General features: G+C 37.9%; 1 protein-coding gene across 3 annotated transcripts in view; it reads right to left on the bottom strand.

Annotated features, from left to right (window-relative positions):
• Positions 1-8,239: 8,239 nt before the first annotated feature.
• The window catches only part of DNAAF1 (dynein axonemal assembly factor 1), a 1,332,504-nt gene continuing 1,315,399 nt past the window's right edge, over positions 8,240-25,344 (bottom strand). For all 3 annotated transcript variants that reach the window (XM_044081943.1, XM_044081945.1, XM_044081944.1), the window contains one exon: positions 8,240-8,778. In XM_044081943.1, coding sequence (XP_043937878.1) covers positions 8,735-8,778 — 44 coding nt within the window. In that variant the 3' untranslated portion in view covers positions 8,240-8,734. The remainder of the gene's footprint in view (positions 8,779-25,344) is intronic.

Raw genomic sequence — 25,344 nt, 5'->3', positions numbered from 1 at the left:
GACTCCTTGTTCTCAAACTCTGTAGGAAAATTATGGAATAAACTTCCGACCGAAATCACAGCTCAGACTTCTCTCCTACTTTTTAAAAACATCTAAAATCACATCTCAATAATCACTGGCTATGCACCTGCACTAACCCTGGCTAATTTCTTCTCCCCCTAACTCATTCCCTCCCTTCCTTCATATCTTCATATGAAATATGCACAATCTATCCTACATACACTAATTATAAGCATTTTATGCATAAATTATCACTGTACCCTATGAACTGGAATACCATAAAAAAAAAAAAAAAAAAAAAAGGGGGGGGGGGATTTTTCGTTTTGACTGTACTATTTTACATTTCCTAAATATTATTTCTTAACACTGTATAACTTCTTTTATGTAATTGTACTATTATGTATCTCTATGTGGAGCTTTTCTCCTCGGGCCTCTACTGAAAATGGACATGTATCCAGCTAGATGTAAAATAAATAATAAATAAATTGTACATGTGGAGCTTTTCTCCCCGGGCCTCTGCTGAAAATGGGCATGCATCCAGTCGGACTTTCCCGGTTAACAAATGTAAAATAAAATAAAAATAAAATTAAAAGCAAGAGATGTCAGATTGGATATAGAGCTTGGTGACATAGTTGCATGTTATGATATTTACAGATTATGCTTCGATTTCCATTTTCTAGCAACTGCTTTTTTGAAAGCCACCAAAATTAAATGTAACAAGGCTATAGTATGTTTAGACAATTCAGATCCTGTATCCCAGCTCAGAAATAATTTACTTAGTTAAACACATTTGCTCACCCAGTGTTTCTAATAGAATATTCAGAATGGATTTTTTTAAAAGTCTGCAAACTTATTACAGTCCTAAAACATACCTTCCCAGTTACCTCTTTCTTCCCCATCACACCTCCAACATTTATCATGTACTTCAGGAAAAATTATTTGGAGTCTGGTCGGGGTATAAAAGTATATATGCAAACACTTCCAGGCAGAAATCCTAAATCTTCTAGACTTTGTTGCATATTTGGGACCCATACTTATGTCCTCCATAGACCTTGTTGCATATTTGGGAGTCATACATACGTCCTTCCATTGTTTCTTTGAAAATTGTACATCTGATCTCTCTTCCCAATCTTTTCTGACCTCTTGTGATGGACTCCTGTAGTTATTGTGCAAAGTTTTATATGTCCTACTAATTATCCATTTTGTAACAGCAGTTTCTGCTCTAGATTCAATTAAAAACTCAACCAGTGCAAATCTTTAATTTAGGATTCCCATGTCCTTTTCTCTTTATCTATATTCTGATATCAATCTCTGATATGGAGGTCATTCTCTAGCCTGCAGTCCAAATGTTTTCCTAGCCTCTTCCCATTGTATTACCTTTCATTCTGTAATTATTTGTTCACAATACATTAGTTCTTTCTCCAGCTTCCTCCAGTAAATTCCAGCCCCGTCTTGTTTATTCTCTGTTTCTTAATTGCAGTCATCCCTATCAGCAGAATCTCCTTTCTCCACTCCTGTGTTGGCTTAGTTCTTAGTATATTTTTTGTTACTTTAGGACTATAACATTCTGTATGACTGTTGTTATTCTTCTTATCGATCTGCATCCAAAATCCCACTCTTTCCTTATATCCTGAATTATCCCCCTGCTGCATTATTATCCGTTTCCAGTTTGAATTGTAGTTTCCTGCTTTTATGTACAAGAGTCTTAACTGTGTGGATCTGAAATATCCCTTCAAATTGGGTAATCCTAAAATTCCTTGTTCTTTTGGGAGTATCAAATTATCCTACTTGACTCTTGCCCTCCTTCCCTCCCAGATAAAATCCTTCAACTCTTTATTAATTACTGTCCACAACTTCTCCTCTGATTAATAAAAATTTGCCTGATGCCTGACCTGTGTATAAAACTAAAGGGAATAAAAACATTTTTACTGCTTGTATCTTGCTCGCCGTATTCATAGGCAACACCTTCCAGTTTCTCAGTTTTTGTATTATCTTTTATTTAGTCTCTTCCTACAAACCCTTAGCTGCCACAACCAAATCCTTTTTAATCCCTACTCACAAATAGTTCATGTACCCATAAATTTGAATATTGCTGGAGCAGTTCATGTCTGGGTAAATAGTTTATAGCTATAGCCTTTGTTTTATCTTCATTAATTTTACATCCTAAAAAAAAACAGAACTGTCACAGGATATTCCACAACACTGAGATGTCCTTTTCTTGTCCCATCAGGTACAAAATAATATCAGCTGCTAATAATGCCAGCTTTTCTTCAACACCATGCCAATTATATCCATGAATTTCTGAGTCCCTTATTTTCCTTGCCAGTGGTTCGAAATATAATGCAAATAACAGGGGAAACAGGGCACTCCTGTCTGGTTCCTCTCTTCAAGCACAACTTATAAAAGAGGAGCCTTCCCACTTTGATTTTTGTCTCTGATCCCTCATATATCCTTCTAATTAACCTTACTATTGTAGTAGAAAATGCAAATGCTTCCATTGTTCTACTCATAAAATCCCATCTTACTCTGTCGAATGTTTTCTCTGCATTAGGACTCATCAATAAGAGCTTTATTTTTTACATTCTGCTTCCCTCTGGATCATCATCCTTCTATTAATGTTGTTAGATGTTTGCTTCCCCTCCACAAAACCACATTGGTCCATATCTATAAATTTTGGCATCATCTACCCCATTTTTTTAGCCATCATAGACATAAACACTTTATAATCATTTTTTAGAATTGAGATTATCCCATATGAAGCTGGAACAGATGGGGCTTGACTGTTTTTAGGTATTACAGCCACCATAGCTTTTTTTCCCCAAGATGTGAGTACCTCTCCTCCTTTCAGAATACTGTTAAAACCTTCCAAGGAATCTGACTCTTGGTAAAAAAAATATCACCCATGATGAAGAAGAAATTGAAACAGTAGACAACTTCAGAGTACTGACATTAATAATAATGCAGTGATGTATCAAGAAATCTATTAAATTGCTCTTGGCAGAATGGCTATGAAGAAGTTAGATAAGGTCTTTGACTGAGATTCAACTTGATCAGACTATAGTGCTTTCAGTAGCATTAAATGAATGCAAAAACTGGACAATGAAGAAACAGGACAGGAAGAAAACTGATGCCTTTGAATTATGGTGTTGGCAAGAAATACTATGTACAGCTTGGAGTACTTAAAAACAAATGAAGTAGTGTTGAAAGATATCAAGCAGTGCTTTCCCTGGAAGCTCAAATGACAGGACTTTGACTTTCATACTTTATACACATCACATGAAGAGACAGAAGACAAGGAAAATATATTATGCTTGGCAAGGTCGAAGGTCAACACAAAATAGGAAGACCAGCAAAGCTACACATTGGCACAAACTACTATGAATATCCCTCTATCAATGATTTGCTGCATAACTGCAGATCAAACACATTTTGAAACATTTATCTACAAGATTGCTGCCATGATGCATGAGCAACATGACAGCATTTAAAAACAGCAGTGAGCAATGCAGTTCAAGCTTATAGTCAGTAAAGATTATATAAACAAATTTCCTTACAGAGAGGTAGTACAGATGTACAAGAGAAATTAGGCTCAACATAATTTACAACGTACACAAATCAGACTGCACAGTTAATGGTGATAGTGTTTATTAAGTACTGAAATTAAATAGATAAGTAGAAGGGATGAGACAGAAAATAAAATAAGACTTATAATATAAAGAAATAGAAATACAATTACTAAATAATAGTTATAGTAGAAAGGTAAAGACAGACATTATAGGTGGTGATCATAATAACAAAGGCTAGTAAGAAGGAATAAATAACAGTAACCTCAGCCATGAAAATGATCACAAACGTAGTGATGAAAGGTAGGAACAGAGAGCATTAAGAGCTATTAACATAGATTAAACATTGGCTAGTGTGGCTGGGAAACTGGTATAAGTAAAGCTTAAATTCCATTTTGAATAGGAAGTAAGGGAGTAAGTAGTACTTTAAGAGTAATTTTTTTGTCTAAGTTGAGGGGTCTAACGGGGAGGTGATAGATAAGGTAGATTTGAGGGAATGGTAGAGACCTAGGTAAGGAATTATGTAGATGAAAGTTTCTAGAAAGAAATTATTCTTATGATAGATTACACCAGCTGATCATTTGCCCACAACTGTTGTGGTTTACATAACAGGTTAAAGCCTAAGTTGATACATTTTCCAAAGAATGGTTAAATCCTGTGTCATCCACAGTTGAGTAGTGATTTTCTATATTATACACCAAAATTATTTTATAGACACGTCTTAAGTCCACTGTATAAGGAATCTCTTTCCTGCATTTGTCACTTTGCACTTCAGTACTAAATGAGAGATGCCCATGTTATAAACTATTTATGCACATTTAGTTCTGTGTATTTGCTGATGTAACACAATGCTATCTGTCTTTGCCACCATTTATTGTTAAGCAGATGTATATTCCTGATTCAGGTTTTAAACTGGTGTTAATACTGAATGTCTTGGTTTAGAGAGAAAGCAAGGGTGAAAATGTATGTTTAGTCCTGCAGTACAGTTCAATTTTATTTTACTGTTTATTTATTTATTTATTAATTTATTTATTGTGTGTTTTGTTTTGCTGTTGGTGATAGACTTGCTGCTTGTGTTGTGATGGTGGGAAGTTCAAATTTCTTTCTAGGTTAAACAGATCACTGAGTAGTGTTAATCTTAGTTTAAAACTGCTAAAATTATGTGGCTTAGCCTTTCAGATAGCACCAGGTTAAAGCTAATTTTAGAAGTGAGGTATAAAGACAGATGATTAGCCAATATATAAAACCAGTCATGTTTCGTTTGTGAGTTCTTCTAGTATGAACCTATGTATTTTACTCAAGGATGTCTGACGTATGGCTTTCTTTGGATTCATGTCAACACATGGATAGCAATTTCAGTGACTCACATTTCAATGAAATAGTTCCACTGAATATCACTTTTCAGCAGACTATACTGAAGCTTTTTGAGTGGAGCAAGCCCATTACCCACCATGTGCAGGACACCTTCCTAAATTATAAATATACTAACACCATGGTCATGCAACATCAGGGAAAAGGCAAGTCAAGCTAATTGAAAATGGTTTTCAAATGAGCTGTTTCATAGAAATGGGATTCACTGAAACTGCAACCATCCAGCTGTCAAATCCGCCTCTGTTTTGTGTGAGTACTGGAAGGCTATATTCAATAATAGGTTGGATGACACCTTTACTCAGGGCTAGGAAACCTTCTTTGGTGAGGAAAGATGTTATACAATAGCATAATAACCCTTCAGTGTGGCAAAGATTTTGTTGTGGATGTGCAAGTTGAGGATACTGTAGTGTCTTAAAACATACAGAGATATTTAATGGTCAGTATGTTTTCAAGTTTTATGCCAAAGGGTGATGGGAATCATCCAGTCAAGTTCAACCTGTGAGTTCCTAGCCAGTGTGCCACTTTTCCTGGTAATATTCATTAACTGCTTGTCTGTAAGCCAGAAAAATGGAGTAGACAGCTCATTTTCTGATTTTGCCTTGATCACATCTAGAGATATGGCAGATTTGGTAAAACCATATTATCAGTGCATCAGGTAATGTTTTCACAATGTTTGTATGCTAGGCTGCTGTTCATAAAAAAAGCAGAAATGAGTGAGAGCAAAGCATCAATCTATGAGAACCCCCATCTACAAAGTTAAAGAATATGACAGTGTTTTATTAATGCACGCCCTACTTGATCAGTTGTTTATGGAAATGACTGACCACAGTAAGCTGTCTTTCTAATCCCATGGGCCATTAGATAATTCAGTAAGAGGTAGTAAGAAAACCAAATCAAAAGCCTTACTAAGGTTAGTAGACGTGGCATAAAGAGGAGTTGGAGAAACAGTGGCACTGTCCTTCCAATCCATTTAATCTGTGATGGGCCTAATTCACATTTTTGGCCTTTCTTTTTCACCAAACACTTCTTTGGTCTTTTTATTTACACTGAGTGCGATGTCAGGGCAGAGGCTGCCTCTAAAAAGCTTGGAATCCACTAGGAAATGGGGATGAAGAATATACATAAATATAGAGCAGGTGGTAGGAAATTAAAAGGAAGAACCTGAGTATACCACTGTATTATGAACTGGTAACACAGGAAAGAATACAAAAACTTTTCATAAAGATAATGAAGCTGGAAGACCAGCATCATGGGTAAAATGAACTGACATCTGAAGTACAAATGGGTCTATATTAGAACATCAAAGTTTGAAAACTTCAAATGTTCTAATATTGAACCCTATTCAGCGAAAGCTGAAAACATCGAACATACAGAACAGCAAATTTTTTTCTAGGGAAAAAATTTGCTGTTCCAAAACACATGCACACAACACAAGCACACCAAACAAACAGCAATCCACACACATACATCTAAAATCTTACACCTAACCCTACACTAAACTATACACACATCACTAACTATCCACTTACCTTAACCCAAACCCTAACCCTAAGGTCCGTCACTATTGCACCCTCACCTCACCCGCTCCCTAACCTGCCCAAACCCTCACGTCCACACAGTCGCACACATACCTAACCAGCACCCTAACCCTAACTCACCTAACCCGCCCTAACCCTCACGTCCACACAATCGCACACTTACCTGAACCCGACCCGTAACTTTCCACCACAGCACTGAAAATACCGAAGCAACAGAAATGGACAACCAAATTCTTTCCCTAGGAAAAAATTCAGTTTTCTGTTGCTTCGATATTTTCACCTTTCACTGAATAGGTTTCGATATTAGAACATTCGAAGTTTTGAAACTTCAATGTTCTAATATAGACCCAGTACAGACACCCTTCTTAGTGAAGAACTGGAAAATAAGAAACTGGTGGCAATCTGAACTACAAAAGCACAGATGAATACAAGTTCGACACCTGTAAGACATCAGCAAGTTCATTTTTCAGCAAATAATATCATTTTGTCTTATGCTTCAGCTTATGTTCCTACATATGAGGACTACTGCTAGAGATCTAAATATTCTGTTTCTTTGTTAGATTTCCTACTTAAAGCACAAGTATTCCAGGGGAAACATATGAGATATACCTCCAATGTGACTTACACTTACATATTTCTAGATAAAGAGGCTCTTGAAAGCAAATATATATTGTCACATTGTAGCTGCATTTGTACAGTTCTGGAAGTTATTTGTCCCAATGTGATACCATGTCATGTCAGAATACCTGATAAATATCACAAGACCAACAGATGTGTTCCAAACTCCATGCAATCTATACTGAAAATTAATTCTTAGGAAGTTTTATGCACCACACATAATGCTAATCACCACAGCTAGTTGATTTATTATATAAAAATATGCCCACAATTTATAGGCTTCTTGTTTTCTAGTATATGAAAAGATAAAAAATACTAGGAAACAAATTTCATTAAAATCAGCAAAATAAATATTAACTAAAAACGCTGCATGTGCCAGCCTGAGACAAGGTAGCAAGCTTGAATGCATGTGAAAACAGAACGCTAAGGATAAAGGATAATTTCAACATTTCAAAACATAAAAATGCAAAACTCTTAATCCTGAGGAAAAACAATGTCTAGCTTCATAAATAAATTATGTCTAAAGTAAAAGAAAACATAGGACAATACTTACCTGTGAAAAGGAATAGAATTTATAAGCTTGGCATAAAATTAAGAGAGGTTATATAAGAACAAGCAGAATAAACAAATGATATACAACTCCAAAATGTCTCATGTCAAATAATAATAAATACTGATCCACAGTACTTCACTTCTGTATATGAACAGCATATTAGCATAAAGTCAATAAATGAAACTGTAGTAAACCACTGTCATGAAAGCTGAGTGAACAGGAACAAACTTTAGAGCAATAGAAGACAGAGCAAATTAAAGATTTTTGGCAGCTTCTTACTTGCTTGCCAATTCTGCTTGTTATCTTGTGCTTTTATGAGTGCTGCGGTGGTACAGCGATAGCGTTGTTGCCTCACAGCAAGAGGTTGTCCTGTTTGATTCTCGACTGGAGTGCCTTCTTTGTGGATTCTGCATGTCCTCCCCACAGTCGAGTGGCCTCCGAAAGACATGCGTGAATGGGCGTGCCTTCGCTGAATGTTGGGCATTGGGCTGGCAACTCAGCACCATAAAAATCTACTGCCAATCATTAGCGGACCGGAGTTCCACTGTGGCAGCCCCTAACCGGGAAAAGCCGAAAAGACAAACAACAACAACATCTTGTGCTTTTATAATCTTTTATTTTGTGACATCCAATGGCTATATAACATGAAAGATATTCAGTTAGTGCACTGAAGATTTTGCTGATAAAATATGGAGCTTCATTATACAAATTCATAAAGTTAGGAATCCCTAAAAAGACAGAAATGAAAGAAATACTATACAGGGTGGTAACATTTAATGCTTATCTGACCTATTAATATTGTTAATTTGCCAGATCTATATGGACACTGCTATTTTTACTCAAAATCATCTTTGCTCTCTACTGTACAGTAGACATTTTGTATCTATCACTATTGTCCACAAAGCTGTTAAGGACTGCCCTTGATCAGCCCACCTTACTGATAAACATGTACATCAACAAACACAGAACTGGTCTATCTACAGCATTCAAGCAGACCTCTGATCTTCTTACTCTGGTTTCTGTCTACATTTTTATTTTCAGTCAGAAATGTGTTCTCTGCTTCGAGGCTGGTTGTCTTCCATGTAGTTCTGTTAAGCTGCTGCATTCTGCATGTTATCTTCTTCAGTATTGCTTCCTGTAACATTAATCAATCCATCATGTAAGGTACAAGAGTATTTTCACACTTCTGCTTTTTTAAATCATAAACTGTAATGCAAAATGCTTAACAAAATAAGATGCATTCTAGTACACTAGTACTGCCTATACCAACTATGATCATGTCTATACCTGAAGAAAGTCTGCTTATCAGAACAAGGGGAAGACAGAGACAAAATGCATAATTATTTAAAATAATTTAGTTGTGCTCCAGAATAATGCCTGTACTAATATATTTTTTTAATTCTTAAGTTATTTGTTATCCAGGTAAGTGAAATGGTTACCTGACCCTTTTCAGTCATAACACAGGCTCAGAGATGAGCAGAATTTACAGAGCTAACAGCAATTTGCATACATACATATATACGTACATACAGTAAGTTTCAAGTACATCTCAAAAAGGTTACAATAACATGTATAAGAAAGTCAACTGCAATCCTACAACAAATTAATGACAAACTCTTAGGTATTTACTAGGGAATACATGCAATGTTTTTGCAATATAATTTATATAGTATTTACAGTTTAAGTACTGATCATCATCTAGTTCTCTTTAGTAAAGTGTTCAAAAAACAGGAAAAGAAATTCATTCATGTAGGCATTAGCATGCAACACCTGAGATTTACTAACTGCTGTTCCAAAAGCATTCACATGTATTTTCTTTTAATAGGTTTTGGAAGCAGACAATATTTCCTGTGCACAAAGGTTTTCAGATATGTGATTCCAGGATGCTGGCCCACTTTATGAAAAAGTTTTGTCACCTACACTCAGGGCCGGATTAAGGTGGGTGCTATTGATGCTGCAGCATTAGGACCATTCCTGAAATAGGCCCAGATGAAAACAGATGAGAATTTCCCGAAAGCTGAACAGTTTTCCTTTGCTATATTAACCTCAAAATAATTCTTAGAATGACATTTGGAGTCCGACTTTCAGATGCCTATACACAGAGTTACTTATTATACAGTTACTATTATTCTTTGCGCTGTGACGTAACTATAACATTGTTGCATTTATTGTTAACCGAAGATTTCAAGTTAATGCTATCAATTTTATGTTAAACAGTTTACTTTGTGATATCTTTCGTACTGTTACATGCACGCTTGCTACGGTGTCTCAACTCAGTGGAAGGGATAAAGCAAAAAAGAAAAGGAAAGAAGCAGCAGAACAAGAAAAGCTTTTGGCGAAAATTCCAAAATTGAGTTCATACTTTCGAATACGAGCATCTTCGTCTCAATCGTTTGCGTCGGATGCAATTGAGAGTTCGAGTGCTCCTGAAGACCAGGCCAAGCAAGATGAACTTGTGGAGGCAAGAGAGAATAAAGAGCGGGAAAGTTCAGCGGAGAGAGAAGAGGTGAAAGGAGATGCTATTGCTGAAGCACTAGCCCCAACGCTGGAGGCTTTCACCAATGATTTGGGACAGTGGGGTTAAATCAACACTGACACTCGAGAATATTGGGCCAAGAAAGGTCCAAAAGACTGCCAACACACTTAATCGAAGTTTGAAGAGAGTGCCAGATGATACACAGGCGAGTCGTTCCAACGTCGATGCACAAAGACCTTCTTCATGCGTACGCGTCCGCTCAACGACTATAAATCCTGTAGACAATGGTTCTGCTACTCGCCTTCAACAGGGAAGGTGTTCTTCTGCTTTGCATGCAAGTTGTTCGGCGGCAGTGCTGTTCAAGTGACCAAGTTAGTTTCTGGCAGTTTTGACAACTGGAGGGCAGGCGAATCCAGAATGAAAATGCATGAAAGCAGAGATGGTCATCGCGAGGCTATGTTGTCCTTTGTGAGCTAACAGAGGGAGGCCGGTCGTGTTGACTGCCTACCCGCCAAACAAGTCGAGAAAGAGCGGTGTTACTGGCACCAGATTCTGAAGCAGCTCATTGACGTTCTGATATTCCTAGCTGAGCATGGTCTTGCTATAAGGGGCATGGATGAGGTCATAGGTTCTGCTCATAATGGTAACAACCTTGGCATTATTGAGCTGTTGGCGGAGTATGTTACTCTGCTGGCTAGCCATATTACAAAGTATGTGAACCGTGGGAAAGGTCACGTTTCCTATTTGTCATCCACAATTTGCGAGGAGCTGGTGAAACTCATGGGACAAAAGGTGCAGGACATCATCCTGAAAGAAGCCAAGGAGGCGAAGTATTTCTCTGTCTCGACTGACTCGACACCTGAAGTATCACACCTCGATCAGCTAACGATTGTTATACAGTACGTTCTGCCATCGAGCCCAGCTGAATGGTTCCTGACATTCATGCCTATGATGATGAGACACACAGTGGAGCAGATGGCTAGCATACTTCTGTACTTTCTGAAGGAAAAAGGCTTGGATATTGCTAACTGCAGAGGACAGTCATATGACAATGTGTGAAACATGTCAAGATGGTACAATGGTGTCCAGGCAATTGTGAAGCGAGAATGTAAATATGCTGCTTTTATTCCATGCTGCAACCACAGCCTAAACCTAGTAGGAGATCAGGCTGCTGAAAGCTGCGGTGGCTGTACCAGGTTTTTCAATTTTGTCAATGGACTATATGTATTCCTGTCTGACTCAACATATCGCTGGCAGCAACTAAAGAATCACTGCACATTGACACTCAAGGGTTTGCCTGGAACCCAGTGGTGTGAACATGCAGATGCTGTTAAAGCGCTGGTAGAAGGGTGAAAGAGCATTCAGGAAGCCCTGGATGAGCTTACAGCAGATAAGGAGCAGAAGGCAGATATGAGAAATCAGGCCAAGGGATTTTCACGCAGGATGGACAAACTTGAGACAGCAGTTATGGCTACTGCCTGGAACGATATCCTTAGCCATCTCAACAGTATGCACATTAGCCTCCAAGATCCTACAGTCAGCCTGAATACGGCAACTGGCTTGATGGCATCACTGGTTGACATGGTTCAGTTTGCATAGGACAGATTTGATGTGTATGAGCAGATGGCAACCGAAAAGGTTCAATATGGCGAATACAAGGCTGAGCAGCATCAAGGCCATAAGCAAAAGTGAATGCCTGATGAAGGAGTTGAAAATGAAGCAAACCTCAGCCCAAGGGAAATGTTCAAAACTCAGACGTATCTGTTCATGATCGACGGTCTGTTAGCTGAACTGGAAAAGCGGATGAAGGCATATGACGATATTTGTAAAACATTAGGATTTCTCTCAGAGCTAACGTCATTGAGCAGATCAAGGACAAAGCTAAGAATCTCATTTCCTCATATCCAGATGACTTGGAAGACACACTGGTGGCTGAGCTGATACAGTTTGCTGCATTTATGCGCACTCAGAAACCAGTGACTGCGAATGAATCAGCAGAGCTTACCATGTACAAGCTTTTGTCATCACTGAATCTTTCTCAGACATTTCCAAATGTCGAGATTGGGTTGTGCGTCTGTCTGTGCATGATGGTGTCCAATGCCTCCAGTGAGCGAAGTTTCTCAAAGTTGGGAATAGTCAATGGAAAGCTGCTGTCCCTCAATGGGGCAGGAAAGGCTAAGCATGCTGGCACTTATGAGCTTTGAGCATGAGCTGCTGTGCAGCCTTGGCTTCACTGACATGATCACAGAATTTGCGCTTGTTAAGGCTCGAAAAACAGCAATATAAGTAAGCAGCAGTAGCGCAGTAGTATAAGTGACAATATGCCTAGGTAGGCTAGGTTAAGTTGATCTGGTTTAGCCTTTTCTGCATTAAGTGCACTTTTCAGACAATTGCTATTGAATGTTGATGTTACATAGCTTGATGTTAATCTCAAGTTGTTACGATAATACGTCGACACGTCGTTATTATTATTCATGCTCAATAAAGGCTGGCTGGTTGCGTCGCAAGCAATTAAGGCTTCTTGGTCGGTCTGAGTGCACATGTACGGTGAGTGTCGAATGCACATGCACCAATGCAGAGAAAAAATAGGCCCTTTTTGCACTGCAGCATCAGGCCCAATTTCGTCTTAATCTGGCCTTGCCTACACTTAGATCATATGGTGGTCATGTTGGCTGATGTGAATTGTCAATATTATTTCTGACAGTATGGTGTAGTCATGATCTCCAATTACTGTGCAAGGGTGGGCAGTCTGGTAAAGTTAATAGTTTATGTAGAAGGCTAGCAAGCAGAGCTCACAATAGGGAGACAGTAGACCTGCAAGGCCACACATTTTCATTAACAGCTTTCTGTAGTAGCAACATGCTGCATGCTGAGATACGTATAATAGTTGGGAGTCTTATTCAAGTATAAGCTTATTCCTTGCAATGGCTAGTCAATAGTCATGTTATAGAGTATGTGATATTTTGTAGCACAGTTTTAACTGTGAGGTGATTCTGTGTGTCGCTGTCTCAGTATGCAGTTTAAATGAAGATGAAGGATCAAAAATATGGCCAAAGTAATTTTTTGGCGTCTCCCAGGGAATGACGCTCCCTACAGGATCCTTGAGAAAGTAGAGTTTTGTAAGTAAACTTAACATTACAGTAGATGTTTGAATGATTACTGCTGCAGTACCTTAAATGATATGGATTTTATCCTGCCAAGGATATAACAGCCAGATAGCTTCCAAAGCTTTCTGGTCATCTTCCATGTACCCAAACCATTAGTCAGCTTGAGCAGAGCTGACTAAAATTCATGTTTGGATGCCAAGCTGTTCAGACCTTTCTTGCCAACAGACAGAGGGAAGCTAAAGGCCTGAAATGACAGTGCTAGGAATGTAACAATAAAAGTCCACACCATGGCATAAAAACATACAAAAAAATGAGGAGGATGGAAGGAGGGAACAACTAATGCAGTAGTAATTATCTGAACAACTACAGTTATGGCAAGTTTACTTACACAACTTACTGTTTTCTTCATATAGATCACTGCTACAGTAGCCTCAGCTGCATGTGTAGATTATCGTTGCTTAACATGACTGGGAGGAAGAAGGATGAAGGTCCAGGTGCCTGTGGAGAATGATTCCAGCAGAGCATGTTCTAGACCTGGAGAAGGAATCTTGTTCTAGTACTTTGTAAATTTGCACTTGGAGGGCCAAGTTGTTGATTCTAGAATACTTTTAGAATCCAATACTTTGCAAAAGGCTACAGATGAAGACAAAGTCCTGACAGAGTGATCCTTACCTGGAATTGTTTTGTTGTTTTGGGTTTAACAAAGAAAGTAATCGTATGAGACAACCATTTTGAAATAGCTGTTTTGAAACAGGTTGTCTTTTTGTCTTAACTTCACAAGAAATGAATGACTGATCAGAAGATCTGAAAGATTTTGTTCTGTCAAGTTATCATCTGTGTTGTCTGTGGACATCCAAGGAACAGAGTATCATTTCCAGCATTTTTTAGGTTTTGAAAGGAAGACAGTGAGAGGGCTAGCTTGTCTTAAAATAAACTCTGATGCTACTTTAGGCATAATTGAAGGATTAGCTCTCAAGGAAACCCTATCTTTGGGAAAATGAGATAAGGTTGAACCATGTGGAGAGCTTGCAACTCGGATACTTTTCTTACAGAGGTCAGAGTAATTAATAAGACTTTTCCATGCTGAGAACCTCAAGTCAGCCTAATGAGCTGGATCAAATGGAGCAAAAGCTAGCTCTATAAACAAAATGAAAATCCCAATGAGTCACCTGTTTCTTAAGAGGTTTCTTATTCAACACTCCTTTCAAAAACATTTTCACATCAAGTTGCATTGAAAAAGGGGGATCCATGGGAAGACATGATTTAATGGTCAACAAATGAACCTTGATTGAGGAGTATGACAGATCAAAGGATCTCACACAAGTATGTAGAACCAGAGAAACATTAGCCTGAATGGGTTTTGGTTCTTTTTTGATACCAACTAGTAACCTTTTCCATTTACTAATGGATGATTATCTAGTAATAGGCTTTTTTCCATCTATTAACACATGCTGTGCATCCTCATAAAAAATGCTGCCTAAAATGTATTAAATGTAGGCAGTCAGTTGTAGTTGTCTGGGGTCACACTGTATTAAATACCCCTGGTCTTGTGTAAGGAAATCCAGTATGTGAGAAAGCTTGTAGTAATTGTCCCTGGCCATTTCCTTACAACAAACAGAGAAAGTGAATTGAAATACAGGGAGATTAAATGGTAAATAGTGTTAAATGCAATGGTTTATTATATGTCTGTTTTAAATAAAAACGGATATTAAGATAATGCAAATGCTATATTTTTAATTGAATTTTTGTGTGAAGGCCACATGATGTGTCATATGACTGAAATTTTAGTATAAAAGTGGGGGGTTGCTTTTTGTAAGGACTTATTCTGAAGAAGTCTGTATTTATGGTTGAAAGCACTAAATTAAATTATTGAACAGTATATTTTTTGTGGTTTCATTTTGCCAGTCAACTTCTATTTTCATAGCTGGTTCAAGTTATTTCCTTTGTACAAACATCACTTTTATATTTGTGTGTTTTGGTCTGCTTTTTTATCCAAAAAACTCTGCAATTTTATTCCCATTGTCACTACTCTCCAAACAAAGTGTGAAGTATGTGTTGTGTCTGACTCAGAACAGGAAGAGAGATGGGAGACCTGGATTCTGAAAAATTTGGTGTCTCCACCACAAATCCTAAAACTAGAACCTGAAAAGTCAGGGGATGTCGATGCAGGAACCACATAAATATTTCAGGTACTATTGGATTTTTTCATGTGGAGTCTTGCATATATCAAGATTAACATAGATGCCATGAAACCCAGAATCTTGAGGAGTTCCCTGCCCTAGACAGTAGTCAGAGAGAAAAAAACTCATAGATAGATCTTGTAGAAGAAAAGGTCTTTGAATTGAGGAATCTCAACCAAGGAAAACAATCCTGTAAGAAGGAGTCAGAGAAGACTTATGCAGTGGTGTCTTGAAATCCCAGCCTGTGTAGATCTCTTACCCAACAAAGAGATTACTGACAGTTTTAAAAAGCGTGCAAAAATAAGCAAGTTGTCTAAATAAGGAAAAATGTAAAGACCTTGCAGTCTGCAGTAAGTTGTCATAGGGGTTAGACACTTTGTGAATACCCCTGGAGCTGCAAATAAACCAAAGGATAATGTAGAGAACTGATAAATGTAACCCAGACACAGAAAGCCTTAAGAAATGATTGGTCTGGATCTATAGGAATGTGATGATATGCATCTTTTAAATTTAAGATTAGTAGAAAATTCAAATGGGGAATAAGATGAAAGAAGTAGTGAAAGTACAGCATTTTGAACTTGGACACTATTAAAAACAATTTCAGAAAGGAAAAACACTAAACTGGTCTCCAAGAATCTTCATTACAAAATGCAAGAAAGACTCAGCAAAGCTAGACTCCTCACTGTGTAATCTTAAACCTGCTTAAAAGTCCTGTAGTTGTGGCCCATGGGATACACACAAATGACCCCTTAGGAAAATATAAATGTCCATGATTTTTTTTACTTTTTTCTTTTTAAGTCTTATGGGTACATTCAAGCCAATAAAATCAAATCACACTGGTATCAGAAACATCCTGGTATGAAGCTCTTCCCATAATGGGAGGATTGACAGCCTCTGTCACCCCCTGAGCAAAGTGTATGCTGAATGACAGAAGGGAAAAGAAGAGTCCAGTCTGGCAAGTGAGTAGTAATCTACCCAAAATGAAGGAAGAGACTCCCACTGCTATCTGTAACTTTGATGGACTAATCTCCAAATCTATCTGTCTGAAACTCCCTCTTGTCAAACACATAAATGGAAGTCTAAACTTTCTGGATGAATTAAGGGACAGTCAAGGTGGAAAGGAATTGGAAATCATTCAGAACAGTCATTTCAACTTACTAAATTGTCCATTATTCTGGGGAATGCCTGTTTTACTTTTGGGACCACACTACAATTGCTTTTTGCTCTTTACATGTTAGCTTAGCACCAGCTTGCTGTGACGGTTTTATTTATTTATTTTACAGAGCATTGAATACCTTGGTAAACATAAAGGGGGAGGGATGAAAAATCTGAGAGGTCTCTTGACCCAGTTCCTTCTTACATTACACATTTTAATGCCCTCTAAAGCAGTAGATTCAAAAAATAGTTCTCTATAAGGGAGAAAAAAAGAAGATATGGCTTACCATAATGTTCCATCTGTATTGTTGATCTTCATCCATTCATCACTGATGGGAATCGGTTCCATCCTCGGAACCCAGCCGGCCTTATATAGGTTCATAGGTTAGTACTTGGCTAACTGCCCTTGTGGGACATTTTAAGCCTAGCCAATTACCCATGTGCAAATCAAACCCTGCACTATGCATCTGCAAGGTAAACAACCATTATACTAGCCTCCCACCCCAAATAAACAGCCCTTGCAGGACTTGAACCCAGGACCCTCTACACTATAGTCACAGCAGTTAATCACTAAGCCATCACAGCTTATATCAAGCTTGTGGCAGTCAAAAACTCTTGAGCTAAGCTTTTACCCACGATACCCTTCTCCCTGTTACCTCAGACCAAGTTTTCCCATTATCAGTAAAGCAGAGGCAGGTTCTGCGCAAGTGCCCTAAGACAGCACTTGGACCCAAAGTATCCCCAGGAGCCTTTGGAGGGGGACGGAGGGGGAGACATGATGAATGGATGAAGATCAACAACACAAATGGAACATTATGGTAAGACATAGCTTCTTTATCTGATGTTGTTAGTCTTCATCCCATTCATCACTGATGGGACAGAGTCTCCAGCTACCTTTTGTTCCCTGGTTGGCCCTCATGGAAGAATATTCCTGAGCACCATAGAGCCAAAGGACACTCTATCCCTGGAGACCAGATCCAATTTATAATGAGTAATAAATGTATGAGGAGAATCCCAAGTTGCTGCTGCACAGATGTCCATGGAGGCTCTAGAATGGAAGGTTACAGAAGTTGCTATCGACCTAGTAGAGTGAGCTTTGATTTTCTGTGGTGTAGGCTTTTTCTCATTAGGATAAATGTAAAGTGTGCAATCTCCAAGCCATTTAGATAAGGTCACATTAGAAATAGAATTTCCCATTTAGGGCCAGAAAAGGAAATGAATAGTTAGTCTGATTTACACCTCATCTTAGTCCTGTCCAGATAAAATCTCAATTGTCTATGTACATCCAATGAATGCAGCCAGTATTCCCCTTTGTCAGTAAAATTCAGGAAAATACTGGAAGGTCAGTAGTTTGATAGAGACATAGAAGAAACCAAGTAACACAAAGCAGAGTTCCCTTCACAAAAAAAGAGAAGCCAAAATATTCTACATATTCTCATAAGAGGAAAGCATAAACTTAAACATACGAGCTTGACAGTTAAGAACTCTAAAACCAAGTGTTGTAGAAGAATACACTCTTTCCCAATATCTAGCAAAAGCCTTCCCATCCATGTCAGAAGGAGAGGCATCAGTATTAAACAAAAAGTTATGTACTTACCATAATGTTCCATCTGTGTTGTCCATTTTCATTCTTCCTCAACTGCTGAGTTCGGATTTGATCCTGGGATCCAACTTGGTCTTTACTAAAGCTCGTAGCCATCAAAAAGCTCTCAAGATCCTCCCTTACCCGTACTGCACCAACCCTTAACATACCTCAGATCTTGTTTGCTGTTTTACATAAAGTAGAAATAACTACTATACATTTCCTAACTGAAAAATCCATATCTGGAGCTCAACATTAAGGACAGTAGTGTCCTTATAATTTCTTGTGCTTCTATAAATCCACTCTGAAAAGGGTTGGGGGTTGGTGGGCAGGAAGTTGAGGAAGAATGAAAATGGACAACACAGGTGGAATGTTATAGTAACTACGTACATTTTTTATCTGATGTTGTCAATTTTCATTCTATCCTCAACTGTTTGGACAGAGTCCCCAGCTACATAAAATCCGGAGTGGACTGTAAGGAAGGATATTCTGGAGCAAAGTTGGTCCAAAGGCTGCTATTTCCTTCAAGACCAAGTCCAGTTTATAATGAGTGATAAAGGTATGAAGATTGGCCCAAGTTGTAGCTGCACATACATAGTCCATAGAAGCTCTAGATAGAAGCACTGAAAAAGTTGCCTTGGACCTAGTTGAGTGGGCTTTTAAAGATTTTGATAAGGTTAGACCCAACTTGTTGTAGATAAATGCTATCCAGTCTGTTAGCCATCTGGCTAAGGTTACCATTGCAACTGTTTTTCCCATTTTAGCATCTGTAAAGGACACAAATAATCGATCTGTCTTTCTAAATTCTTTTGTTCTATGTAAGTAAAAGCATAATTGTCTGTGAACAGCTGATAAATACAACATATATTCAGCTTTGTTTTCAAATTTAGCAAAGTAAACTGGCAAATTAATGGACTGATTGACATTGGATTATGACACCACTTTAGGAAGCAAAGAAGCATTGGTATGTAGTGTGACTCTATCCTTATGAAAGATCATGTAGGGAAGTTTAGATGGCAATGCCTGAAATTCTGAAATTCTTCTAGCAGAGGTAATGGCCAGTAGAAAGATGGTTTTCCAGGTCAGAGACTTAATATCACATTTAGCTACTGGTTCAAAAGGAGAATAAATTAAAGCCTGCAGTACCAAATCCCATGGTGGAGTAAGATCTTTATATGGGGGGTCTCATACAGAGTGTGCCTCTCAAAAAAGCTTTACAAAGTTTAGACAAAGCCACAGAAGAATTCTCAAATCCAATATGAAAATTAGAGATTGCTGCTAAATGAACTTTAATTGTTGAGGAGCTAACTACCTCTTTAAAAATTGTGGCCAAAAATTCAAGTATAATTTATACAGGAGCTGAAAAGGGGTCAGTGTGTTTTGCTGTGCCCAACAAAAAAGTTTTCTTGTAGAAGGTTTATTGGATGATAAAAATGTATGGTGAACAGGGGAAGAGAGCATTGGTTGTCAGGCTATTAACAGAAGTAGAGAAACCATGCTATTAGCTTGAGGTTTGAGATATCCAGATGAATCATGCCTGTCGGGTGAAACAGGTGGTATGGAATTGGATTCAGAATCCAAGGTGGGTAAAGATGATGAGATCAAAGGAAGGGGAAACAAATCGGTTGAGGCCAGTAAGGTGCAATGAGGATGACTTTGCTTTTCAACCTGGTAGCTTTCTGTAGAAACTTTGGAATTAAGGGAACTGGCAGGTAACCAGAAAGGAGACCAGGGAGCCAGTCATGGAGTAGACCATCCCTCTGTGATTCCCACGGAGGGGGATTTAGGGCAAAGTACCTGCTGCATTTGTTGCTTAGGGGAGAAACAAAAGGACTGCAGCAAGGTTGGGCCCACTGACAAAATAATTTCTGTCTCTTTTATGTTGAAAGACCATTCATGAGGTAGAAGAATGGACCTGCTCAAGCTGTCTGCTATCACACATTGGACCTCCTGGAATGTGCATTGCTATGAGAAAGTGGTTGTATGAGATCACTAATTGCTACACTCTGATGGTTTCTCAACACAAGGGGTAAGACTTAGTTTCTTCTTGTTTGTTGATGTACCAAACTACTGACATATTGTCTGCCTGGATCGCAATTATCTTGAGTGGGAGAGAGCCTTGGAATGCCTGCAACTCTAAGAGCACTGCTCTCATTTCCAGAACACTGATATGTGTGTTGGTCTCTTCGAGGGACCAAGAGCCTTTGACTGTTTTCCTCAGGAGAAGTGCCCCCTTCCCAATCTCAGAAGCATCTGTGGTAAGTATGGCCTTGGGCAGAGGGAGAATGAAAGGATGGTCTTGTAGAGCTTGATCTGAACAAATCCAACACCAAAGTTATTTCTTGCATGCCTGCATGAGTCTTATTTCTGCCGACATACTTTGATAAAGAATTAACCACTGAGTTGCTATCATCCATTGAAGAATTCTCATAAGACATCTCACTAGAAGAAGTAAAATGATGGCTGCAGACATTGACAGCAAGGTTTGCAGAATCAATCAAGCCGAAATTTTGGTACTGTGAATTATTTTTCTGACCTGGAATCTGACAGTCTGCACTCTTGAGAGAGGAAGGGAAGCTGTCACTGACACTGTGTTGAACAATGCTGCTATGAATTCCAAGGTTTGAGTTAGCTGTAACTGAGACTTGTTGTAATTTATGATTATCCCCAGATGACAACAAGTGCAGAGTACCTGATATATTGCTGTTATTAGTAGATGCCTGGTCAGGGTGGTAATGAGCCAGTCACCTGGATATGGAAACACTCAAAATCCTTGCAGTCTCAAGTGAGCTGCTACCACAGCCATGCATTTGGTGAACACCCTGGGGGCTGTGGTGAGGCCAAAGGGCAATGCTCTGAACTGACAGTGACTGGCTCCCAGCCAGAAGACTGAATACCTTTATTATGTGATATTAAGCATCTTGAAGGTTTATCGAGCACATCCAGTCATCCTTGCCCAGGAAGGGTAGAATGGACTGAACCATGAACATCCAAAACTTTGTATGTCCAACTTCAAGTCGCTGAGATCCAAAATTGGTCTTCAGTCCCCTGTTTTCTTTGGCACTAAAAAGAATCTTGAGTAAGCTCTGGATTCTGTCTGGTCTGGTGGGACCTCTTGGATAACTCTTTTTTCTAGCTGCTTTTGTATTTCTAGTGCTGCTGCTCTCCTCTGACTGGGTGAAACATCAGGAATTTTGCATTTAGTTTGATGTGAAAGGGAAAGGGGAATTATATAACCTCTGGAAATAATCCTCTGCATCCAAGTATCTCTTGTTATAGCTAGCCAGGCTCTCTGGTGCAGAGATAGCCAATCTCCAATTGCTTGTGGAGGGGGACAATAGGGTACCCTAAAAGGAGTACTGATAGGATCTATCAGAGAAAAATCACTGGACACCTGGTTCTGCAGGCTTCCTTTGCCACATGGCTGCCACCGTCCATTTGAGTTCCCCCCTCTACCCCTAGGGGAACTATCTCTACATGTGTCCTGGGTTTTATGTGGGAAAAATGGAGCAAAAGCTCCGTAATCGAATTTATGAACATTTATATGAAATTAAAAGAGAAAGAACCACCAATGCACTGTTTAGGCATCTAAGTGAACACTCTGACCACTCTTTTAAATTTAGCATATTAGAAAGAGTGGAGAAAGAAAAGCGAGGAGGGTCCTTGGACAGTAATACTGGAGCAACATGAATTAAAATGGCAACTGCAACTAGAGGCATACAGGCAACCAGGACTAAATGACCATGTCAGTATTGCTCCCATCCTGAAACTAAAAGCATGGGAGAGATAAATTGCTAAAAATAACACTTTGCTGCTATCTTTAATTTTATTATTATTAATGATTTATTTATAAAAATTATTGTGCATGATAACCACATTAACTAATTTTAATAGCACAATTAAAACAGCATGTATATAGGGCATGGATTTAATGACAATATATACTTTTTAGGTGATGTGTATAATAGGGGAATGTTGCTTTAAAATTTTAAAAGGATCACATGACCAGTGAAGTTTATTTAAATGGCTCTAAAACTGTTACAACTTGTATCTGATGAAGTTTTAAAGGGTTTAAAACGAAAGCGCTTATACGCTTACTGGATTGTACTGTATTTTTTGGATTATACCTGTTTTACACTTTTACTGGACTGTATTGCACTTCTTGAGCAACACTTGAAGTTTTTACGGCTTGGTTTTGGACTGTTTGGCTTCCAGCAGCAAGTATTTCTCAATAAACACAAACCTGTGACCACACTTTTGGCATTTTTTAAAACCAGAAGGCCTTTTATCAGACATACCAGCAACAAAGAAAAAGGGAAAAAGGTAAAATGAAACTTCTTTTCTTTTTGAAAAGAAAGAATAAAGGGGAAAAATGAATATCAGCAATAGTATGAAAGAATGCACAAATGTGTAACAATAGCAGAAACGAGGACTAGAAGAATTACCACCAAAGATGGTAGAAAAGTATTACACTAAGTGTAAAGTGTAAAGGAGTAATATAGCAATGAGATTTATGATAGAAAAAGGGGAAACAATAAGAAAAAAACACTTCCCTTAGAAAAACTTGAGAGCTCAGGATGACCATGTCTTTTCGTGAAAAGTGGCAAACAAGATCTGAGGTATGTTAGGGGTTGGTGCATTGTGGGTAAGGGAGGAGTCGGAGAGCTTTTTGGTGGCCATGAGCATTATTAATGGCTGAGTCAGATCTGAGGATCTGATCCCAAAAGTTAAGGATAGAATGAAAATTGACATCAGATCAGAATATTTAGCAACTTATCAAATCTTGAATATAAGACGTATGTAAATTTTTCTTTGGGCATTAATAAAATCTATTGAGTTATAACATATTTGTGTTTGTGTTTGAATATTAGAAATTTATCTGCATGTATTCCTTGTATTAACCATATTCTAACTATATTCAGAAATGTGATAACATTTTATTTTGTTAAACAGTTGTTATTTTTGATGTTCCCTACAGCCTATACTACTTATTGCTTGGAATATTTTAATTTAAGTAAATTGTTAAACCTTAAAGAAATTATTTAAAATGTTGGTACCAGTTTCTAGATAGAAATAAAATGCATATGGCTAATTATCTTTTAGTTTGATACAATGTAAATAAAGAACATTGGTTAACTATACAAACATTGAGGGAATTTATTAATAATAAAATAAAAATAGTACTGATTATGAATACAAATCCGTTACCAAAAATATTAGCTTTTCTCTTTGTATTAATAGTGTCAAGTCAAAAAATAAATCTTATTTATCAATAATATAAGGGCTGATTTTTTTTATTTTTGATTCGTCCTATTGGGACTATTCAAAAAAAGTTAACAATGAAATATTCTCAGAAGATAACAAAAAAATTATACTTGAAATCTATAATAATACCACCTCATCACTTTATTGGAAAATTTTTAGGTGAAAGTATTTACACAGAAGTTTCTTAACACAATATAAAATTCCTTTGATTTATAAAAAAGAGGAAAAAATGTTGGAGATGTGGTGAGGTTTTAGATGCAAATTGAGTACACATGGTTATTGAGTGTAAGGTGGTAGTACAATGTTTGGGAAGAGTTTAGAAATTTTGTTAAGGCTCTGTGGACAGATAACTGTAATATTACATTCTCTTTAATCTTATTTAACTTCCCAATTCCAGATACTATTCCAAAAACACAAGTGTGTCTCCTTTGGTCAGTTTTGACCATTGCTAGAAAGTTAATACAATGAACTGGAAAAATGAAAGTATTCTCTCATTTAATGAATTTATATGCTTAGCAGAAATATGTGTAATAAAGAATTACAAACTATAATAATAGATCAGATATTACACATAGACATATCTCTTGGCAAAAACTCAAAGACTTATTAGAAAAATATTAATGGTTTTGTAAAATTTCAATGTAAATTTTTGTTATGGATTGTGTATATAGTTCTATTTTGTTTGTTGTCTTGTACTGTCAATCTTTAAACTCAATTTTATACTGATGTAACATCCAATAAAAAGTTAAAAAAAAGAAAGAATATTTAGCAACTTCTGGGTCTGATCTGGAATGAGTGCATAAAAGACTATAGAAATGCCTAAGGTTATCTGCTTTTTGGGAGACAGCAGGCTTGCTGCTGCCAGAGACATTGCAGGCTGTGACAGGGACGCCCTCTAAAGCATGCAGAAAAGGTTGAGTAGGAGTAGGTGTTGGAAAGGCCAGTTGTAAGAAATCATACTGCTTCCTGAGGGACTGAGAAGTATTACTGTTTTCCCACTAAAACAATTGATTCATTCTGGAAATAGTTTCAGACAAAGATTCCTTTAGAAATACTGGCCAAAACTATACTCTCCTTACAATATGAATTAGAAATCTGTGGAGATGACACAATTTGTGCTTTCATAATCATTTTGAGGTTCAAACTCTTGAACCTTCTCAGAATATGAAGAATCCCTTTTTCTTTTACCAGAAACAACTATATAGAAAGGGTCAAGTGCCTGCACTAAACCCTAAGCTAAGCCCAATAAACTACTCCTGTCAGAGTAACTGAGATAGGACAAGACGTATGTTTAAGTTTTTGTTTGTTTTTGACAGGAATTCTTATAGAAGTAGACCAACTTTTGCCAACAAAAACCTCTATGGGGCGGGAACAGTTTCTTGGCTAAGCAGAGTGAGATCCTCTGCTCCTTCTCCCAAGACCAACAAAAATGTCTCTCCTTTGCCCACCAAAGGTGCTCCAACAACTGCAGAGGACATGTCTAACCCCTATTCAATGGTGGCCATAGTGACTACACCAGGGACATCCAAGGAAAATGATGAGTGGTCCAAGGAACCTGTTTTTGCCACAGTTAAGGCACTTTAGCAGCCTGTTGTGGTGGCAAAGGCCGTTTGACAATGTTCTTATTTTTTGTGGCTGGAAGAAAGAAGAAATGAGGAGTTTGTTACATTAAGTTGACAAAAGTGCCTCATTCACAGAGAAGCCTGACAGCAATAGTGTTTAAAACAGGTAAAATGTAAAACACAGTAGAAAGCAGTTTAAACACTTACCCAGTAACCAAAAGTGCAATAACACAACTTCATAGGTTCATAGAAGATCACTAGGCTAACAGCTTAAGAACTGTTACAAGCCTGGGCAGTATAACCAAATTTTACCCAATAAAGATGGTATAGGTTTGTGCATGTGCCTTGAGTATTTTTACAGCTTTCCCCTGTCC

The sequence above is a fragment of the Protopterus annectens genome, chromosome 8.part1, assembly GCF_019279795.1.
Source record: "Protopterus annectens isolate FY-2018-M chromosome 8.part1, PAN1.0, whole genome shotgun sequence".
NCBI lineage: Eukaryota > Metazoa > Chordata > Ceratodontiformes > Protopteridae > Protopterus > Protopterus annectens.
The sequence above is the reverse complement of the archived record's forward strand: the minus strand, read 5'-3'. Positions and strand labels throughout refer to the sequence as shown.